Raw genomic sequence first — 19,169 nt, forward strand, 5'->3', positions numbered from 1 at the left:
ATGGAGGTTCCCAGGCTAAGGGTTGAATCGGAGCTGTAGCCACCGGCCTACGCCAGAGCCACAGCAACGCGGGATCCGAGCCGCGTCTGCGACCCACACCACAGCTCACGGCAACGCCGGATCGTTAACCCACTGAGCAAGGGCAGGGACCGAACCCGCAACCTCATGGTTCCTAGTCAGATTCGTTAACCACTGCGCCACGACGGGAACTCCTTAACAGTACTTCTTAAAGGTGTTTTTTTTTTTTTTTCTTTCTATATTTTCTTATCATGGACCTGTTTTTTATTTTAATTTTTTATGGCTGCACCCGTGGCACATGGATGTTCCCAGGCCAGGGACTGAATCTGAGCCACAGCTGCAACCTATGCTGCAGGTGTGACAACACTAGATCATTTAACCCATTGCACTGGGCCAGGGATCAAACCCGTGCCTCTGCAGCAATCTGAGCTGCTTCAGTCAGATTCTTAACCCATTGTGCCACAGTGGTGACACCCTGTGAACCTGTTTTTAATTAATGGAACAAGTGAAATAAAAATCTAATTTGGGAGAAGTTAGGAAAGCAAAATAATAATTTCTTCATTATAAGTTCTGTTATCTAAAAGGATAATGAACTTAGGGATATGGCCTAGGAATATCATAACCACCTCTCTGCTCCAAGTTCCCAAAGCTGTCCACAGACAGTAATGGCACGTTCCCTAGCACCAGGGCAGAGTATTCTAAGCTTAATACCCTTAGTCTGAATATTCTAGAATTCAGATCATGATTTTTAGTGTGATACCTACTCACATAAACAGAGATGCATAAAAGAGTGAATGTTTCTGGTCACCTGCAAATGTTTAAAGGGACAGATAGTGATCAGGCGGCATTTGTATTTACTATAAATGGGTATGAGATACATAAAATATCTGCTTTATATTTAAATGTCTTAATGGGCTTCAGTTCCAGTTCTTTCCTTAGTGGACATGTAATTTCTCCTCAGTTTTCTGTCATGTAAAATAAGAAAGTAAAACTGATATTTAATGTTCTATGTCTAGCTCTAATGTTCTATGATTCCATCCACCATCATCAAAATATCAGAAGGGCAACATTTTATGTATCACACATAGCTTTCTCTGCCATCTATTGGAAATATTAGAGGAAAATACTTTGCAACTTTGTACAACATTTTAAGTTCCCCACCTACTACCCAAAAAGGCTTGATTTTAAACAGTTACAAAATATGGTATAATTTAAAATAGTTCACTGCAATGCAAAAAGGTTTTCTCTTGGAAGGAATCTTTGACTGAGGACAGTAGCAAGCCAAGTATGACCTTTAGACTAGGATCACCCCTTTCATCTTTTGGGTTTGCACTTTCTTGCACTGAACTCCTAGGTTTTGCTAATCACCTAAAGTAATGGAAACATTTTATTGTGAAAACATTTTTATTTAAACTGATGTATACCTCCTCAACTAGAAGATCCTGGTGCAAACAGATAGGACAAAAATGTTAATTAAAGCTTTAAATGTCCTGTATAAACCAGAGCACATCTCCTTTTCACATCTGCTTTGCAGTGGCAAGATGAATAGCTACAGTGCCATCTTTCAGCATTAATTTATATCTGGACTTAAAAGAGATGGAAAATATGTTTTGTAATATTCCATTTTGCAATGTAGCAGATATCGTCCCTAGAGCTACATAAATGGGACACAAAATGGCAAACTAGTTTTAGCTGGCAGCTTTAATCCCATACTTTTAAAGTCTTCCTAAAAGGCAGTTTACTGGGCCACATCTAAAAGGGGGCAGGCAGTGCCTTTCTATGAAGTATTCTGACATCTCTATAGCAAGGCCTGAACAAGGAGCTGAAAGTACGATGATTCTATATCCCTCTGTAAAGCCCACACTAATTGTTACGGCTACAACACTTCTTTAAATGGCATTGCCAGGGCAGAAATCTCTTTGCTTCCTTCATTCTCACTACCAACTCATAGACTCTTGGCACTAAAATCATGAAAACAAAAACTTACAGACAAGGGAAGCTTTAAAACTACCTAGGAACATTTTTTTTTTAATTACTTTGTCTTTCAGTAGACCTGTGTTTTAATTTTTCTAATTATAGAGACACGCTCATGATAAAGTATCACAGAGCTTATTTAAAAAATAATAAAGACCAAAAACTTTTTAAAAACAGGAAATCACAGGGAAGAAATTTAAAATCAACAATTATTTCACTATCTGGAGATTAACTACTGTTAAGGATTTGGGGTATATCTGCTATTATTTCTGCCTAGGGCCTCTGCATTTCCCATTTCTTCTGCCTGCCACACGCTCCTTCCAGAAATCTCTGGGGCTCACTCACTGCATTCAGTCTCTACTCAACTCTCAGGAGATGAGAGGGGCCCTATCTGACCACCCTTTCTAATTAGCACTCTCTTATTTTCTATGCCCGTCCCTTTTATTTTTCTTAAAAGCACTTAACAATATGTGGTATTACATAATAGATTTGCCTATTTTTTATTATCTGTATCAACCAAAGGATTTTAAGTATAAAGATACAGCCCAGCTCCTAGAACAAAAAGTTTTAAATCAAAAATAGTATTATATCAGACATAGTATTTTGCAAACTGTATTATTCACTTACCAATAAATTGTGAAGACATATCAGAAATTTTTACCCAATGCTGGTTTTTTTGGAGGGGGTTTGGGTTTTTGTTTTTTGTTTTTTGTGGGTTTTTTTTTTTTGCTTTTTAGGGCTGGAGCTGCAGCATATGGAAGTTCCCAAGCTAGGGGTTATAGCAGCCAGCCTAGACGATAGCCACAGCAACACTGGATCTGAGCTGCATCTGTGACCTACACCACAGTTCATGGCAACACCAGATCCCTGACCCACTCACTGCGAGAGGCCAGGGATGGAACCCTCTTCCTCATGCATACTAGTTGAGTTTGTTACTGCTGAGCCATGATGGGAACTTCCTACTCAATGCCATTTTAATAATGACATAAAGGATGTTATTAATCATCTACTATTAGACCAGCACATGGACATTTTGATGCATCCTTCCAGTACATATCACATTCATGTCAGCCATTAAAATAGTTACTAATAATATTAGCAACGCCTTGTACTTACATGGTATTTCCTTAGTTCACAAACTATTTTCATGTATCATTTGGTCCTTACAACAAATTCAATCAAACAGAGCAGAAACTCAGAGAGGTTAAATAATTTCCCTAAATCATAAAAAACAGTAATGGGAAGTCCAGATTCAAACTTAGGTCTGTCTGTCTCTGCAGCCTGGGCTCCTCACTACACTTCATCAGCCCTGGTTGAAGCCTTCATTTTACAGATGAATGATCCATGCTTAGAGAAGGGTGTAATGATGTGCCCAGAGTCACAAAGGTTCTTCAGGAAAGAATACAGATAGAGTAGGACCCAGGACTCATGACTCCCTGTCTAAAGCTGTCTCAACTACATGCTGGGTCAATAAATTACAAAAAAAAAATCCTAGATTGCTGCATAGTTAAAATGGTAACCAATACATGCTGTTATACTTCTCTAAAGATTACACAGTATATTTGCTTGGTGCTGTGCAGTGCCAACCCGATGACACTTGCAATCCTGAGCTTATTTGATGTGGTTGGAAAGCAAATGAGATTCCAGTGCCCCTGTTGCGCATAGGTGCTCAATGAGCATTTCCTGCATGGTGGGAAAGTGCCCTATATTTACAGTATTTGATCCAGTTTAACAGCAAGATCTAATGTTAAAATTAGCCTCGTAAAAGTTTTCACCCTAGTTCACACAAAAACAAGATTCTGAGATTATGACTAGTAATTTTTCTTGAGTTGATTTATCTGAATAAAACCTATAAGGTTTTGAACCATTAAACATTCGATTTAGAAAAAAAATCTTAGTGTACAGAAGAATAAAGTGAGAAATGGAACAGATTTGTTTCTTGTAATAATTATGAGCAATATCTCAAACTCAGCATCCTTAGACCATTGAGCTGTGTAGGATGAATGTGCTAATTAATCAATTACTACCCAACAATGTACCCTGTTTATTTACTGAAATGCACCAGAAACGTGTGCAGAACTGGTAATTATTAATCATCTTCAGTAACAAATATGACTCAAGTTCACCTTCATATAATTAATAGAGCATGTAGTTAGCTTTAACGTCTTGCTTTATTAGAAATAGCAATAAGGAATAAAAAGAAAGAGCTGAACCACAGTTGTGGTTCACTGAAGTGCTGGCTTGGACTAAATGCTTATCACCCACAGCAGCAGCATTATTCATACCCATCTAAACTATGACCAGATCCTCTCCATTAAAACCCAAGTTTTTGAAAACTAAACTTTTAAAATCTGAATACAATTTTAGACTTACAGAAAAGTCATAAAAGCAGTCCAAAGAATTCCTAAATACGCTTTGTGTTCCCCTAATAAAATCCAAGTTTTAGAGCTTGATAACTTGCTTAGAGTTGAGATCTTTGTTGGTGGTATCGAAACGCCTTATTGCATGCCTTTCAATTTTAAAGATATTTTGAAAGTATTTTCAATATACATAGAAATAGCTGTTTTACAACAAATCTTGCAAGTGATTCTGTTACGAAAAATCTTTTTTTTTTTTTTTTTTTTTTTTTTTTCCTGAGAGTCATCATGTAGGCTCCCAGAATTCTGGGCTGGGTCAGCCATATTTTGGATGGCTATTTCTTATTTCCCCTAAATGTGTAACATCGAAAGGATGTCAAATTCTGTCAGCTACTTTTACATCTGAGTCTAGCATCACGTGACTCTTTAACTGTAGTCAAACTTGGGATTTTGAGTTCTTTTGGATGTAGCATCAAGTTCCACCACCTGCCTACCCTGTAACTGCAGGCAGTTTATAGTAACCTCTAACTTCTGACACTCAGTTTCCTCAGCTTGAAAATGAGGAAAATGAAACCCTGCTCTGGAATGTTGTTTCAATGAAACAATAGGTGGAAACTACCTGGCACGAAAAAAGTACTCAGCAACTGGAGGATACTATTATGTTGACATTACTGCCCTCCATAGTCACTTTTAGCTTAAGAAACTGAAATGGGCACACATATACATACACAAATAAAAAGGTATTTTGTACAATGGAAACCAGATCAACATTTAAAAATTTTTCTCTGGAAGGGGAAAAACTGAATAAAATTTACTGCTATCATACAGTAAATTAAAAACATGCCCCATCTGAAAATACCAGTGGAATGCCACTTCAAAAACCTAAACTGACAAACAATAAATCACTGGGTAGACTACTATATTTCTACTACAAAATGATTCAAGGCCCCTTTAAATGGAGAGCCCCTTAGGGCATTTCAGTATTTGTTTATAGATCATTAACTACTTGACAGTGAGACTGGGGAGGGGGCATAAAAACTCACAGCTAAAGTGCTAAGAGCCACTGTAGGTTGAAGATCAGCAATAAAGCCAAAATATCTTAGGAATTTGATATGAAAATACCATTTCTACTACCAAAATGTTGTATTCTATTCATGAATGTATCTGTTAGTAAAAGGTTCACTTTAAGAAGCGCAGATCATAACTATGACCCATACGACAAGGTGAATTTACTTGGCTGTGTTTTCAAATGCTTCCCCAAACACTATATACTATGAAGATTGTAACACTGAAAACATGCCCATAAAATGGATTGTGTTATCAACCACCATAAATCATTATCTGGTTTCAAAAAGTCAAATATGTCTCCTTGCTACCAGATTTTAGCATCCAGAGCAGAATAGCACAGAAGTGTTTACTTTTAATGAAAAGCTCACTGAAAACCAGGAGGCCAGATTTTTATTTATTTTTTCTCTGTGGTCACAGGTGGGACATATGGAAGTTCCAGGCTAGGGGTGGAATCAGAACTGTAGCTGCCCAACTATGCCACAGCAACTTTGGATCTGAGCCTCAGCTGCAACCCACACCACAGCTCATGGCAACGCCAGATCCTTAACCCACTGAGCAAGGCCAGGGACTGAACCTGCATCCTCACAGATACTAGTTGGGTTTGTAACCCACTGAGTGACAACGGGAACTCCCTGGAATTTTTTTTTTTTTTTTTTTTTTTTTGGCTTTTTCTGGGGCCATTCCTAGGCTAGGGGTCTAATCGGAGCTGTAGCTGCCAGTCTACACCACAGCCACAGCAACGCGGGATCTAAGCCTCGTCTGTGACCTACACCACAGCTTACAGCAACGCCGGATCCTTAACCCACAGAGCAAAGCCAGGGATCAAACCCACAACCTCATGGTTCCTAGTCGGATTTGTTAACCACTGCGCCACGATGGGAACTCCCAGAATTTTTATTCTTGACTCTAGTATATGACTTTGGGTAAGTTTCTTTCCTATTCTGTGGTTTAATTTCTCCAACTACCCAAATTAAAATTAAAGTTAAAACCACGAACCCTGATTTCCTTTCTCCAACATCCCTCAAACACACTAACTGTATTCACTTTACCTTTCTTTTTTTTTTTTTTTTTTTTTTTCATTTATTCAACAGAGTACTTACCATATGCCAAGTTACTAGGTGCTGACAGCACAAAGGTTAACAAAACAGACATAAACCCCTGGTCTTAGAAAGTTTACATTTCAGTGGGAGCAGAACTTTAAGGAGTAGTTTAGAGACAAGACGGGTTTTTTTTTTTTTCTTTTTTTTTTTTGTCATTTTAGGGCCACACCCTCGGCATATGGAGATTTCCAGGCTAAGGCTTGATTTGAGCTGTAGCCTCTGGGCTACGCCACAGCCACAGCAACGCCAGAACCAAGTCACGTCTGTGACCTATACCACGGCGTACTGCAATGATGGATCCTTAATACACCAAGTGAGGCCAGGGGATTGAACCTGTGTCCTCATGGATGCTAGTCAGGTTCGTTTTTGCTGAGCCATGACAGGAGCTCCACAAGTTGCTTGTGATGAGATCTCTGTACCCACAGTTTATGTTCACAGTAAAATGTTTTATGAGAGTAATTCTTCTTGCCACTCTTTGTTACAGCAGCCCCAGCTGCCAGGTAACTCCTTTGGGGCCTTCAGAACATCAATCAGTTCCACAGAAGGACTGGAAAAGATCTAGACAAGAAATGCAGCAGTTCCTTCCCTTCCTAATGACTTCTGCCATAACTCAGTACATCCACGAGGAGAATTCTGCATAAAGCTAATGTATATTGTCCTTGCCAGGGCAACCACAGGAGACAGGGATGGAGCAGCAAGCACTGTTTGCCACTGCTGGGAATGGGAAGAATGAATGAGCATTCTTCCAGTTGTGAGAAGTCAGTCATGCTACTTCCTCTGGTGCTGAGCTTGACTTAGAGGGCACTGAGCCATTAAGGAGATTTGGATTCCTAAGAGGTTGGTGGCTCTTTTCAGTATCTGCTTTTAAGTTCTAAAACATACTGGCACATGAATTGGAGCAGCAGCAACCCCACGGTCCTTCTCTCCTTGAACCAAAAGTCCTAAAGCTTCAAACTGGAAGCTGTAAATTAAATCCTAATTGTAAACATTTCTATCTTTTTTTTCCTTCTTCTTCTTTTTAGGGCCACACCCATGGCATATGGAGGTTCCCAGGCTAGGGGTCCAATCAGAGCTATGGCCACTGGCCTACACCAGAGCCACAGCAACACCAGATCTGAGCTACATCTGCGACCTACACCACAGCTCCCAACAACGCCAGATCCTTAACCCACTGAGCGAGGCCAGGGATCAAACCCTCAACCTTGTGGTTCCTAGTCGGATTTGTTTCCACTGCACCAGAACGGGAACTCCACATTTCTATCTTTTTAAAAAATAATTCCTTTATCCTTTACCAATATGCTGACATATGTACCTAATATCTTACCTTTAAGTCTCCTTCTGAGATTAGCAGTGAATTAAAATCTACATGCCTACTTCACCTTCTTTTAAATCACACTATTAGAAATATGTAAGTCAGTTAAAAGTTGACTTACAGGAGTTCCCGTCGTGGCGCAGTGGTTAACGAATCCGACTAGGAACCATGAGGTTGCGGGTTCGGTCCCTGCCCTTGCTCAGTGGGTTAAGGATCCGGCGTTGCCGTGAGCTGTGGTGTAGGTCGCAGACGCGGCTCGGATCCCGAGTTGCTGTGGCCCTGGCGTAGGCCGGTGGCTACATCTCCGATTCAACCCCTAGCCTGGGAACCTCCATATGCCGGGAGCGGCCCAAGAAATAGCAACAACAACAACAAAAAAAGACAAAAAGACAAAAAATAAATAAATAAATAAATAAAAGTTGACTTACAGTAAAAAGTTGTAAAAATAACATGAGAATAAAGATTCTATATATGAACAAGATCATGTTTGGGTCGTGTCCAGTATAGATGTTCTTAGTACATATTTTTAAATAAACATTAATAATACGATATGTTGATATGTAATACCACCTACAGAACATTTTTTTCAAACTTTTATTTAAGTATGATATAGATACAGAAAACGGCACATATCTTAAATGTTCACTATTTCACAAACTGAATACACCCATTTAATTTACATCAAGAAAGAGAATAATCCATAAATTCATCAATTATAACAAATGTACCACTCTGGTGGGGGATGCTGATAATGAGGGAGGCTATGCATGTGTGGTGCAAGGGATATGTGGGAAATCTCAGTACCTTCCTCTTAATTTTGCTGATTCTAAAACTCTTCTAAAAATTGTCTTAAAAGAACTATAAAAATAAGAGTGCTTTTAAAAAGAATAATCCGGGAGTTCCCGTCGTGGCACAGTGGTTAACGAATCCGACTAGGAACCATGAGGTTGTGGGTTCGGTCCCTGCCCTTGCTCAGTGGGTTAACGATCCGGCGTTGCCGTGAGCTGTGGTGTAGGTTGCAGACGCGGCTCGGATCCCACGTTGCTATGGCTCTGGCGTAGGCCTAGGACCCTCCATATGCCTCAGGAGCAGCCCAAGAAATAGCAAAAAGACAAAAAAAAAAATAATAATTTTAAAAAAATAATAATCCCAGTTCCCTAGAAGTCACCTCATATTCCTCCTAGTCACTGGTTTTTTCCCTGCCCGCTGTTGCCCCCCCTGCCTCTTACCCAAGAGTGATCCCTATGCCGTTTTCTTTTTTTTGGCTGCACCTGTGGCATGTGGAAGTTCCCGGCCAGGGATGAACTCACGTGGCAACTCCAGATCCTTAACCCACTGTACTACATGGGAACTTCCTCACTATCGTGCTTTCTAACAGTACAGATGAGTTTAGGCCAGTTTTTACACTTTATATAAGTGAAATTTTACAGTAAGTACTTTTGTGTTTGGCTTTTTTCACTCTTCCTTATATTGTGAGACTCATGCATGTTGTGTGTGATTGTACATCATTCTTTCTTGTTGTTGCATGGTATTCCATCATGTGAATATGCCACAATTTGTTTATCTGTTCTGCTACTGAGTAATTTCTTGGTTGAATATTAAATAAGAATAGTGCTGCTATGAATATTCTCATACATATCTTTTGAAAAACACATGCACATAATTTCTGTTAGGAATTGTTATGGACTGAAACGTTTGTGTTCCCTCAAAGTAGGTTGAACCCTAATACCCAAAGTGACTGTACTTGGAGATAGGGCCTTGCATTGTGAGTGGGTGACAGAGGCTAAACAAGGTCATAAGGGTGGGACTCATAATACAGCTGGTGTCCTCATTAGAAAAGAAAGAGACAGAGAGCTACTTCTCTCTGCCATGGAAGGATATAGCAGGAAGGAAATACAAGCCAGAAAGATAACTCTCACCAGGAACCCAATCTTCTGGCACCTGAACTGTGAGAAATAAATTTCTGTTGTTGGCTGTGCTATTTTGTTATGGCAGCCTGAGCACACTAATATAAATACATACCTAGGATTGATATGGCTGGGTCATAAGGTAAGCAAATATTCAGCTTTATTTAGCCTGACAAAATATTTTCTGAAGTGACTGCCAACAGTGTATACAACTGCTAATTGCTGCATATCTTAACCAAAAAACCAAAAACCTCTCTGGTAGGTGTTTAATGGTACTGCATTGCAGTTTTAATTCCCATTTCTCAGACAACTATTAACATTAAATACTTTTTCACATGGTTATTAGGCATCTGAATGTTTTCCTTTTGTGAAAAGTCCATTCAAATACTCTCTTAGGAGTTCCCATCATGGCGCAGCAGAAATGAATCCAACTAGTGTCCATGAGGTTGTGGGTTCGATCCCTGGCCTCGCTCAGTGGGTTAAGGTCACGGACCTGTGGTGTAGGTCATGGACACGGCTCGGATCTGGTGTTGCTGTGGCTGTGGCATAGGCCAGCATCTCTAGCTCTGATTGGACCCCTAGCCTGAAAATTTCCATATGCTGTGAGCACAGCCCTAAAAAGCAAAAAACAAACAAACAAAATCTCTGAATAGTGACTTTTAATGAACAGAAGTTCATAATTTGAATATATTCCAATCTATCAGTTTTATGTAACTCATTTTTAACATGTTCTAAACATCTACAATGTCCTAGGTGCCTTTAAAACAAACCAAGCCGGAGTTCCCGTCGTGGCGCAGTGGTTAACGAATCCGACTAGGAACCATGAGGTTGCAGGTTCGGTCCCTGCCCTTGCTCAGTGGGTTAACGATCCGGCGTTGCCGTGAGCTGTGGCGTTGCCGTGAGCTGTGGTGTAGGTTGCAGACGCGGCTCGGATCCCCCGTTGCTGTGGCTCTGGCGTAGGCCGGTGGCTACAGCTCCGATTCAACCCCTAGCCTGGGAACCTCCATATGCCGCGGGAGTGGCCCAAGAAATAGCAACAACAACAACAACAACAAAGACAAAAAGACAAAAAAAAAAAAAAAAAAAAAACAAACCAAGCCAAAACACTTTCCTTCTAAGAGGTGCATGATACATACTGTACATGGTTACCCTATTTATAGCTATTTTTAAGAGGTTCCTTCTAAGGGTTATGCTATCTCTCAATGCTGTGTGGAAAACTAAGTATTCCTGTATTTAATGTACTTAGTTCCTAATCACTGGACACAATGTTTTTGAACACTGGCTTTAGTTTTGAATGCCAACTTCTAAGCCCCTTGGTTTCATGGCCATGAAGAATCAGAAGTGAAAAGAAGATCAAGCATCTAATCTGAGTGTGGGTTTTTTTGAGAAATTATCTTACTTCAATTATGGAAGTGGCACCATATAATCTTAAAGTCAGAAGTAATATCTAGATGTCATGTTCCCTAGCTCTGTATCTTTAGGTTAGGGCAATATTTCATTCAGACCCTCTTAAATACCTGGCCATGGTCCACCATCTATCAGAAACCTTTGGAAGAACTTCCTATGTTAGAATAAACACAAAAGAGAGATAGTCAAAAATAATCAAACAGACAGTCAAAGATTCTTGGGTTAGAGAAACCCTTATCACTGATGAAGTTTTCCGAAGAGAACATCTTCCAAAAGAAATTCTTCAGTTCCTTAGCCTTTTCCCCATGCCTTCATGAGAAAACACAGTAAAACCAACAAAAATACCTGGTTCTCTTTATCAGTAGTTTTTCACCTTATATGCTACAGAACCTAGGGCTTCTCAGACAGACTTCAGAGGTTCCCCAAGTGCTTGATTCAAATTTCATCTTTTACTGCTGGATAGCACAGGGAACTTATCTAATCACTTGTGAGGGAACTTGAGGGAGGATAATGTGAGAAAAAGAATGTATACATATGTCTAACAGCAGAAATTGACAGAACATTATAAATCAACCACAGTAAAAATTTTTTAAAAATAAAAATAAAAAATTTTTCATTTTTTTAAAAAACAGATTTTTATATTGCTGAAAGGGATATAATGTCAAATTTTAACATATTGCAAACTGCCCACACACTAATTTGAGGTTAAGTCATTTCAGTGTAGATTTCAGAATTAATCCTCCTGCCATCTCTGTAACTGAAGTACATGCCCAAGATTACAAGATGAATCACTTAAAAAACACTCTTATTTGTATCTACTTTTCCCAAGGGATCAGGGTTTTCTTGATAATATACAATCAAAACAAAGGAATAAGAAATAAATTGTGGAGCTCCCATCATGGATCAGCAGTTAATGAACATGACTAGCATCCATGAGGACAAGGGTTCGATCCCTGGCCCGCTCAGTGGGTTAAGGGTCTGGCCTTGCCATGAGCTGTGGTACAGGTAGCACAGTCAGCTCAGATCCTGAGTTGCTGAGGCTCTGGTGTAGGCCAGCAGCTACAGCTCCGATTTGAGCCCTAGCCTGGAAACCTCTATATGCCCTGGGTGCAGTCCTAAAAAGACAAAAAGACCAAAGAGAGAAAGGGAGAAAGAAAGAAAGAAATTGTTCTGAGGTTGCTGTAACTGCAACTGAGTTCATAGCCCCAAACTTAATTTTTTTTTAGCATAAAACAGCAGGATCAAAAGTCCACTGGCAGTGGGGCCAGCCATTGCATTCCAACCATACTAGTTCCTGTTGGTCTTACCTTTGTCTTTGTGGGCCAATCTTCCTCGATTTCTTCCCATTTCTAAGCTTGGTTCTGCAGATTTCGATTTGCTATTTTAGCTATCCAATTTCCTTCCAGTATATTCCTTTTCTGCTAAAAACAAAACAAAATAAAAACCCAAGACAACAAACTAGCCTCGTTTTTAAAATTTACCTTTAATGTTAAAATTCTGCAATTATGTTTAGTAATAAAAGACAAGTTTTCATGTACTTTATACGATGGAGTTCTATGACAGATTTTGTTTGAAAAAGGACTCCAATACTTTTTAAAATTTAATTTGAAATCACAGTATTGAATCACCTCCCTGACTCAGCTTAGCCTCTCTCCAGCCATTTCTGAGCAAATCTAACTACATCATGCCTCCACCTAAAATCCTTTAAAATTTTTTATCTAATAGCGAATCCTAAAAAGTTCAAATTATTTGTATGACTATAAGGTCCCTAAAACTACTTAACCTACCAGATTTGGCACATGGTAGTGGGTGCTCAATCAATGTTTGTTGAATGAATCAATAAAAACTGGAGAATGTAAAAGCTAGCCACACTATCCTACATTCCCCTTGCATTTTCAACAATAATAGTAATTGTTACATGGTGTTTACACACCATTACCTCATTTACAAACAGCACTTTCCAGACACATCTCATTTATGCATGGTTTCTTCAACATGATGAATTTCGGACATATAACAGAAAACCAATGTATATGTTACTACCTCAAGAAGCTGCAAAGTTTGATAAAAGTTTTTCCTAAAGTAATAGATTTGATATTGGGTGACTAAAGATTATTATTAAGATTTATAACTAAGACTCCTGGTCTGGCATTCACCAGGCTTTTAGGAGGGAGGTGGTGGTGCGCATCGCATAGCAAGCCTTGGGACTTTTTTACAGATAAACTTTTTTTCTTTTTTGGCCGCACCTACAGCACGTTTAAATTCTCGGGCCAAGGATCGAACCCTTGCCACAGCAACGATTCCAGCCGCTTCAGCGACAACGCAGGATCCTTAACCCGCTGTGCCATAAGGGAACTTCAAAAAAATAAACTTTTTATGTTGAAATATCTGGGATTTATTTTATACAACACCACTGAGGGGTCCTAGAGACAAAAGCACTTTCTGACTTTACCAGCCACTGCAAATCTGGGCCCTTAGCTTTTAACTCACTTCCCTGAGGAAACCTTCTCAATTGTCTCCGCAGTAACTCCAAGTAAGGATTTCACTTGGGCCTGGGGTTTGGAAAAGAGATGTGGGCTTGAATTCTGCAGCTCAAGAGAGCGGTTATGTTTTTGTTTTAAAACTTAATTTTCCTCATACCTAAACTGATAAAACTCGCGTATTCCCCCCGCCCGGGGTTATTAACGACTACGTGAGGACCTTAGTGACGACTTAACTACCTGCTCAGAAAGGGCAAGCCGCACTCTCCGCCCGGCTCCCGCCGCCAGGCTCTGCGCCCTTAGCTGGCGGGACCTTTGTGCGCACGCGTCACCGCGCCCCCGGGGATGTCTCGTGCACTCGCGCAACGCCGGTTGGGCGTCCCGCCGCTCGCCCCGGGGAGCGGGCGCGCGGGCACGTTCCTGCGGCCCCGCCCCCAACGGCGCGCACCCCTACGGCAGCCGAGGGGCGGGGGACCCGGGCGAGGCCGGTCATGGAGGCCCTCCGAAGGGCTCACGAGGCCGTGCTACGGCTGCTGCTCTTCCGCCCCTGGGCCTCCGATGCTGCCTCCCGCCTGAAGCCCCGCGCCTCGGAGGTGCTGACCCGGCACCTGCTACAGCGGCGCCTGCCGCACTGGACATCCTTCTGCGTGCCCTACAGCGCAGTCCGCAACGACCAGTTCGGCCTCTCGCACTTCAATTGGCCGGTGCAGGGCGCCAACTACCACGTCCTGCGCACCGGCTGCTTCCCCTTCATCAAGTACCATTGCTCCAAGGCCCCTTGGCAGGACCTGGCCCGGCAGGACCGGTTCTTCACGGCGCTCAAGGTCATCAACCTCGGTGAGTGGCCCGGGCCGCTGAACCACGCCCTGCAAATGATGCCCCCCACTGTTTGCAAAGCACGCTAACATTCTCGCTCCGAGGCCCAGACCCCGGCCCAAGATGAGACGCTTCGCCCCAGGCCGCGGAGTTTCCCAGACTGCGTATGCGTCCCCCCCACAACACCACCTTTCAGGTTCGTCCATGTCGCTGGTCTTCTGTATCCCCGCCCCGCAGGTCCTTGAGAAGGCTAAGTTGTTGCTTCTGAATCGTGCCCCAGATTGTGGGGCTTATCCACAGGCTTGTAGAAAGGGACTACCCTGCATCACCCCTGGGGAGAGGGCTTGCCATCTTCACTTCCTGCCACTCTTAATTGGAAGAACCCCTAAGCCCCTGGAAAATGGCTCGAAAAGTGTTTTTGTTGTTGTTTTTTTATGCCTTATTGCGGGGCAGAATTCGTTCCCATCCATGAACATAATTTTGTGGGTGCATTCGTATTATCAAAACTCGCACCACTTTTTAAGTGTCTTTATTTTCTTTATGTGAAATCCCAGAAAGTTAGATTTACTAGAGCACTAAAGGTTTTCGTTAGTGTTGTTAGCTTCATCAGATATTAGGCCTAAAAGATATGTAAAAGACTGCCTCTTTAATACTCATATGTTTTCATGGGAATATTCTAACCCTAACTAGAGTATTTACTCTTGCTGGATGTTTATTTTCTTTTGGTTAATGGCAGAAAAGGCGTGAACCAATAATGACATGCGTGCACCTTTTATAGGTCAGGGAAAAATAGGCCTCAAGGTGTTTTTAACCCATTAATAGCTGATATCGAATTAAACCAGATTCTAGTAAATCAGAATCTAGACGTGCAAGCTGACCCACGTTGTTATCCAACTAGTTTTTTTCAGCCAGAATTACAGCTGATTATTCCTTAAATTTAAATACGATATGTATATTTTTACTTATAATGACTCATGTGAGTCAGTCAAGGGGTTCTGGAGCCATTTCTCCACAGGGACTATCCTGGCTTCATTCCATTAAGGAGATTATTTAGCAATGTGTAATCCTTTAAAAATATGTGTTATTATCTGGCTGGTGGACTATATAGAGCATGCTTACTAATTTTGAGGTTGATATGACGTTGAAGAGTGTAGTAACTTAGAAAATTAAATTCAAAATTATTTGGAGAGACTGGAGAGATGACTAGAATCAAGAAGAATAAGTTTATTTTAGCATTTTCAGAATCAGAAAAAAATCATTCTTCCCAAATGTAGAGTAATAGTTTAGGAAAAACATAACTGGAGGATTATAGATAAACAGTAACTTTAAAAAAATTTTTTTTTCACCATTTAAAGCCTAACACCTTAAGAACACCTTAATGATTAGGGACTTCTCTTTTAGGTAGAAAGAAATCCAAAGAAAAATAAGATGCCCAAAACTTTCTCACATAGAAAAGTAGTAAAACCTTTTGAAGAAAGAAGCAACAGCTGTGGGTTTTTTAATGTGGAAGAGAAAGCCGAATAGTGATTTAATAGTCTCTATGGTCTTTTGAAAATTGTAAAAATTCTGCTTAAAAGAGAATAAGAGTTTTTAAGTCAAACAAAAAGGAAAACTTTCTGCTTATGCATGCTTTAATACAAATTGGCTTAGAGTAATACAAGGAATTTTTCTGGACTTTTTAATTTAAAGAGTATTCACCAATTTGGTAAGGTTTATTTTGTATTTTTGTCTTAAGGTGGCGAATTAGATAGATAATAGAATTCTTTCCTATTCTGTGATGTGCGGTTGCCCCACTGGATCATCAAGTATATGTTCCATTAGAAAATACTTAGGGTTTTATGCCTCTTCTTCCTTTCCAAATTAGTAATTATCAGAGTAATTCATTTTTCTGTTTTGTATATAAAGATTTCTCTTTTACCCATTTGTTCCCTTTCTCTTCTGCCTTCCTTTCAATGGAAGCTGACATTTTACTGATGGTTTATCAGTCTGGGTATCCTGCTGTGAAGTAGATTGAGATTTAAGAAAAGCAACTTACCATTGGAATGAATGGGTAATTGGAGACTTGCTACAAAGTTCTAATTTTTTTTAAGTGCTTAATTTGACAGTGGTTTACCTACTGTTCAGCTGACTCAGAATGAATGATTATGCAAAGAACTGACTTTTACATTCATTTTGATGTTATGATATGTTTCAGACAGTCTGGAAAAAATTTAATTTTTCATGAAATCTGATAGACTTTAAAGCATATGCACTATAGATAAAGAAAATCATGGGTTTTTCAATGTATAAATTATATGAATGCCTAATCTTCCCATTTAGCATATTAGCCTCACTGCAGTAAATAAGTAGACTGCAGAATAAAAAGAAATACAGAATTTCTGACTCCTATATCACATCTCTATCCCCTATTGAACGGCATTAATGGTAGTGGTTCCTAGTTGTTTTGTAATAAGAGATAATGTAATTATTGTTAAGTTACTAATCTTTGATCAGTCCTCCACTTTAGCTGAAAAAATATTGACCATTTGTGTGATTTTAAAAAAGACAGTATTTTAACTGAAAACTGATAAATACTGTAGAACAAACAAAATTTTCAGTGTCATGAGCCATTCCTTAGATTTGTCTTTAGCATCGTTTTAAAAGTCATATTTTTTTTGTATTTTACTCTCAGTATATTGGAAAATTAATAATTATTTTTAAAGCCTGTTTTTTCTTTCTCACTCCATTGAGTTTCAGCTTTTGAAGTTGTAATACCATGTTTTATTTTTTATTTCAATTACTACCTTTACCTTTCACTCTCTTCTGCCTATCTTGTTCTTATTCTCTTGTCCACTCCCCCACTCCACATCCCCACTTGCCTTATTTTTTTTTCCTCTTTTTGGTTAAATGATTTATAAATAGCTTTATGATGCTAGTTTCTGTGGATTTTTTGTGACATTCCCTTGAGGCATTTAGAGTTTTGGGGGAGGTGTTACCAAAGCAAAGAAGGCAGTATGCTATTAAAGGTTTCATAGGATTTTCAGGGAACCCTATGATAGTAACAAGCTATGACCTAGTATATTCCTAAAAACAGAGAGATGCCAGTCTAAATGGGCATTTTTGCCTCTTCTCATTGCCAGCTAGTGGTGCTTCTCCTAATTAATCTTTGGCGTCAGTGTTTGGAATGCAGCTTCAGGGAATAAGCACAAAGTAGTCCAATGTACTTATATATTCAGAAAGAGCATAACACAGCAAATACACTCTTGCAGAAAAATAAGAAAAAAAATTTAGCAATATGATTAGTCTTGAGCATGTGTCGATTTCCCTAATAACTGGAAAGAGATTTTCCAAATGTACAGCTGTTCTTTTAAATTGACACTTTCTGTCCAACTTCTACACAGAAACAATAAAATGAATACTTGTGTAGAGCATATAATATCTATTATTGATTCATGTGCATGTGGTTTGATACATATGTTTTTAATATGTTAATAGTCATCGATTTTAAATAAGCACCTTAAAAATAGGAATTGTGAAAGTTTGTTGTATGTCTAACTTCACATCATATGCATGAATGCTTAATCCATATCTCTGGGTAGTATATATTTAGTTTCATGTATCACAAATGGCAGCTGATTGCAAATGGAAATATTCTAAGGAAGAAACATGTTGTTGGGGTCTACTACATACCTATTTCAAATAAGTTGAAACAAGATTTTCAAATCAGTTGTAAGAATACTAATGGGATTGTTTCTTTCTCACACTTGTTATACTAAAATCTTCCTTAGGGTTAGGTTTCGCCTTAGATTTTGAAGATAGTTATTTGACCCAGTTTAAGTTGTACGGAAAATTATTTTAGCCATCAAAAGCACAATAAAGATGACCTAGTAATTTAAGCTCAAAGCCAGTAATCAGGAGCATCTACAACCAAATTAATGAATATTCTCTGCTTCTTTGTGAGAATAGTAAAGAATTACTTCATAATTACTTGGCGGTAATGAATTAATGCTTGTAAAGTGTTTTGAATTAGAGTTTATACCAACCTTATCTATACTTTTAAAAATCTCTAGGCTAACACAGTTGTTACTGTTTCACAAACATAGATGAAATTGAGCTCTTAGGTAGAGTCAGTGTTTACTCATTTTTATAACTTTATAATTTGTTGATGTTGCTGAGGAGGGCTGTATGATTTGTACCGTGACAAATATATGAGTGCATGATTAATAAGTATTAATTTCACAAATAACATATTCATTTGTTTTCTAGGTATTCCAACTTTATTATATGGACTTGGCTCCTGGTTATTTGCTAGAGTCACAGAGACTGTGCACACCAGTTATGGACCAATAACAGTTTATTTCCTAAATAAAGAAGATGAAGGTGCCATGTATTGAAAGTGAACATTTGGAGAACATAAATATCAGTAGATTTTCTCATGTGTATGTGCAATATTTATTTTTGATCCTTTAAAATAAAACTTTTGCAAACATCTTTTTCTTTCTATAGTGTCTGGTTCTTTAAAATGAATCATTGCCCTCAAGAGGCAAAGTTTTTCATGCTTTTTATATATTGCATACTCTGGTTAGCCAATGGAACTACAAACAATGCTTACACCAGTTTTTTCCTGTAACGAGGTTAATCTAGAGATTAAAAATGAATCTTGGGGGAAAAATGTAATTGTAATGTATACATGTAAGGATAACCTGACCCCCTTGCTGTACAGTGGGAAAATAAAAAAATTATTAAAAAAA

The 19,169-nt window shown here is 39.2% G+C and overlaps 1 protein-coding gene and 1 long non-coding RNA gene across 6 annotated transcripts in view; one reads left to right on the forward strand and one right to left on the reverse strand.

The window, feature by feature from the left end:
- LOC110261942 overlaps positions 1-13,959 on the reverse strand; it is a 181,971-nt gene extending 168,012 nt beyond the window's left edge. For 3 of the 4 annotated variants that reach the window (XR_002346361.1, XR_002346362.1, XR_002346363.1), the window contains exons 1-2: positions 13,864-13,959; positions 12,451-12,561 (exon numbers count right to left, since the gene is read on the reverse strand). This is a non-coding gene — a long non-coding RNA (uncharacterized LOC110261942). Of the gene's footprint in view, positions 1-12,450; positions 12,565-13,863 lie in introns of all 4 variants that reach the window. The other variant, XR_002346364.1, reaches the window with a different exon arrangement.
- Positions 13,983-18,909, forward strand: C1H15orf61 (chromosome 1 C15orf61 homolog). Of its 2 annotated transcripts, none has more exons than XR_297238.2 (2): positions 13,983-14,635; positions 18,685-18,909. XR_297238.2 is itself a non-coding variant. In XM_001924580.5 (2 exons), the coding sequence occupies exons 1-2, from the start codon at positions 14,115-14,117 to the stop codon at positions 18,810-18,812; spliced, it is 474 nt and encodes a 157-aa protein (XP_001924615.3). In that variant the 5' UTR covers positions 13,983-14,114; the 3' UTR covers positions 18,813-18,909. The 2 variants fall into 2 exon arrangements, 1 of the variants encoding a protein (XP_001924615.3); XM_001924580.5 differs by having other exon boundaries at positions 13,983-14,460.

The sequence above is a fragment of the Sus scrofa genome, chromosome 1 (assembly GCF_000003025.6).
Source record: "Sus scrofa isolate TJ Tabasco breed Duroc chromosome 1, Sscrofa11.1, whole genome shotgun sequence".
Classification (NCBI taxonomy): domain Eukaryota; kingdom Metazoa; phylum Chordata; class Mammalia; order Artiodactyla; family Suidae; genus Sus; species Sus scrofa.

Coding starts and splice junctions, on each gene's coding strand:
- C1H15orf61 (XM_001924580.5), top strand. CDS start 14,115: ATGGAGGCCCTCCGAAGGGCTCACGAGGCCGTGCTACGGCTGCTGCTC. Junction 14,461..18,684: donor GCTCAAGGTCATCAACCTCG/GTGAGTGGCCCG, acceptor TTTGTTTTCTAG/GTATTCCAACTTTATTATAT.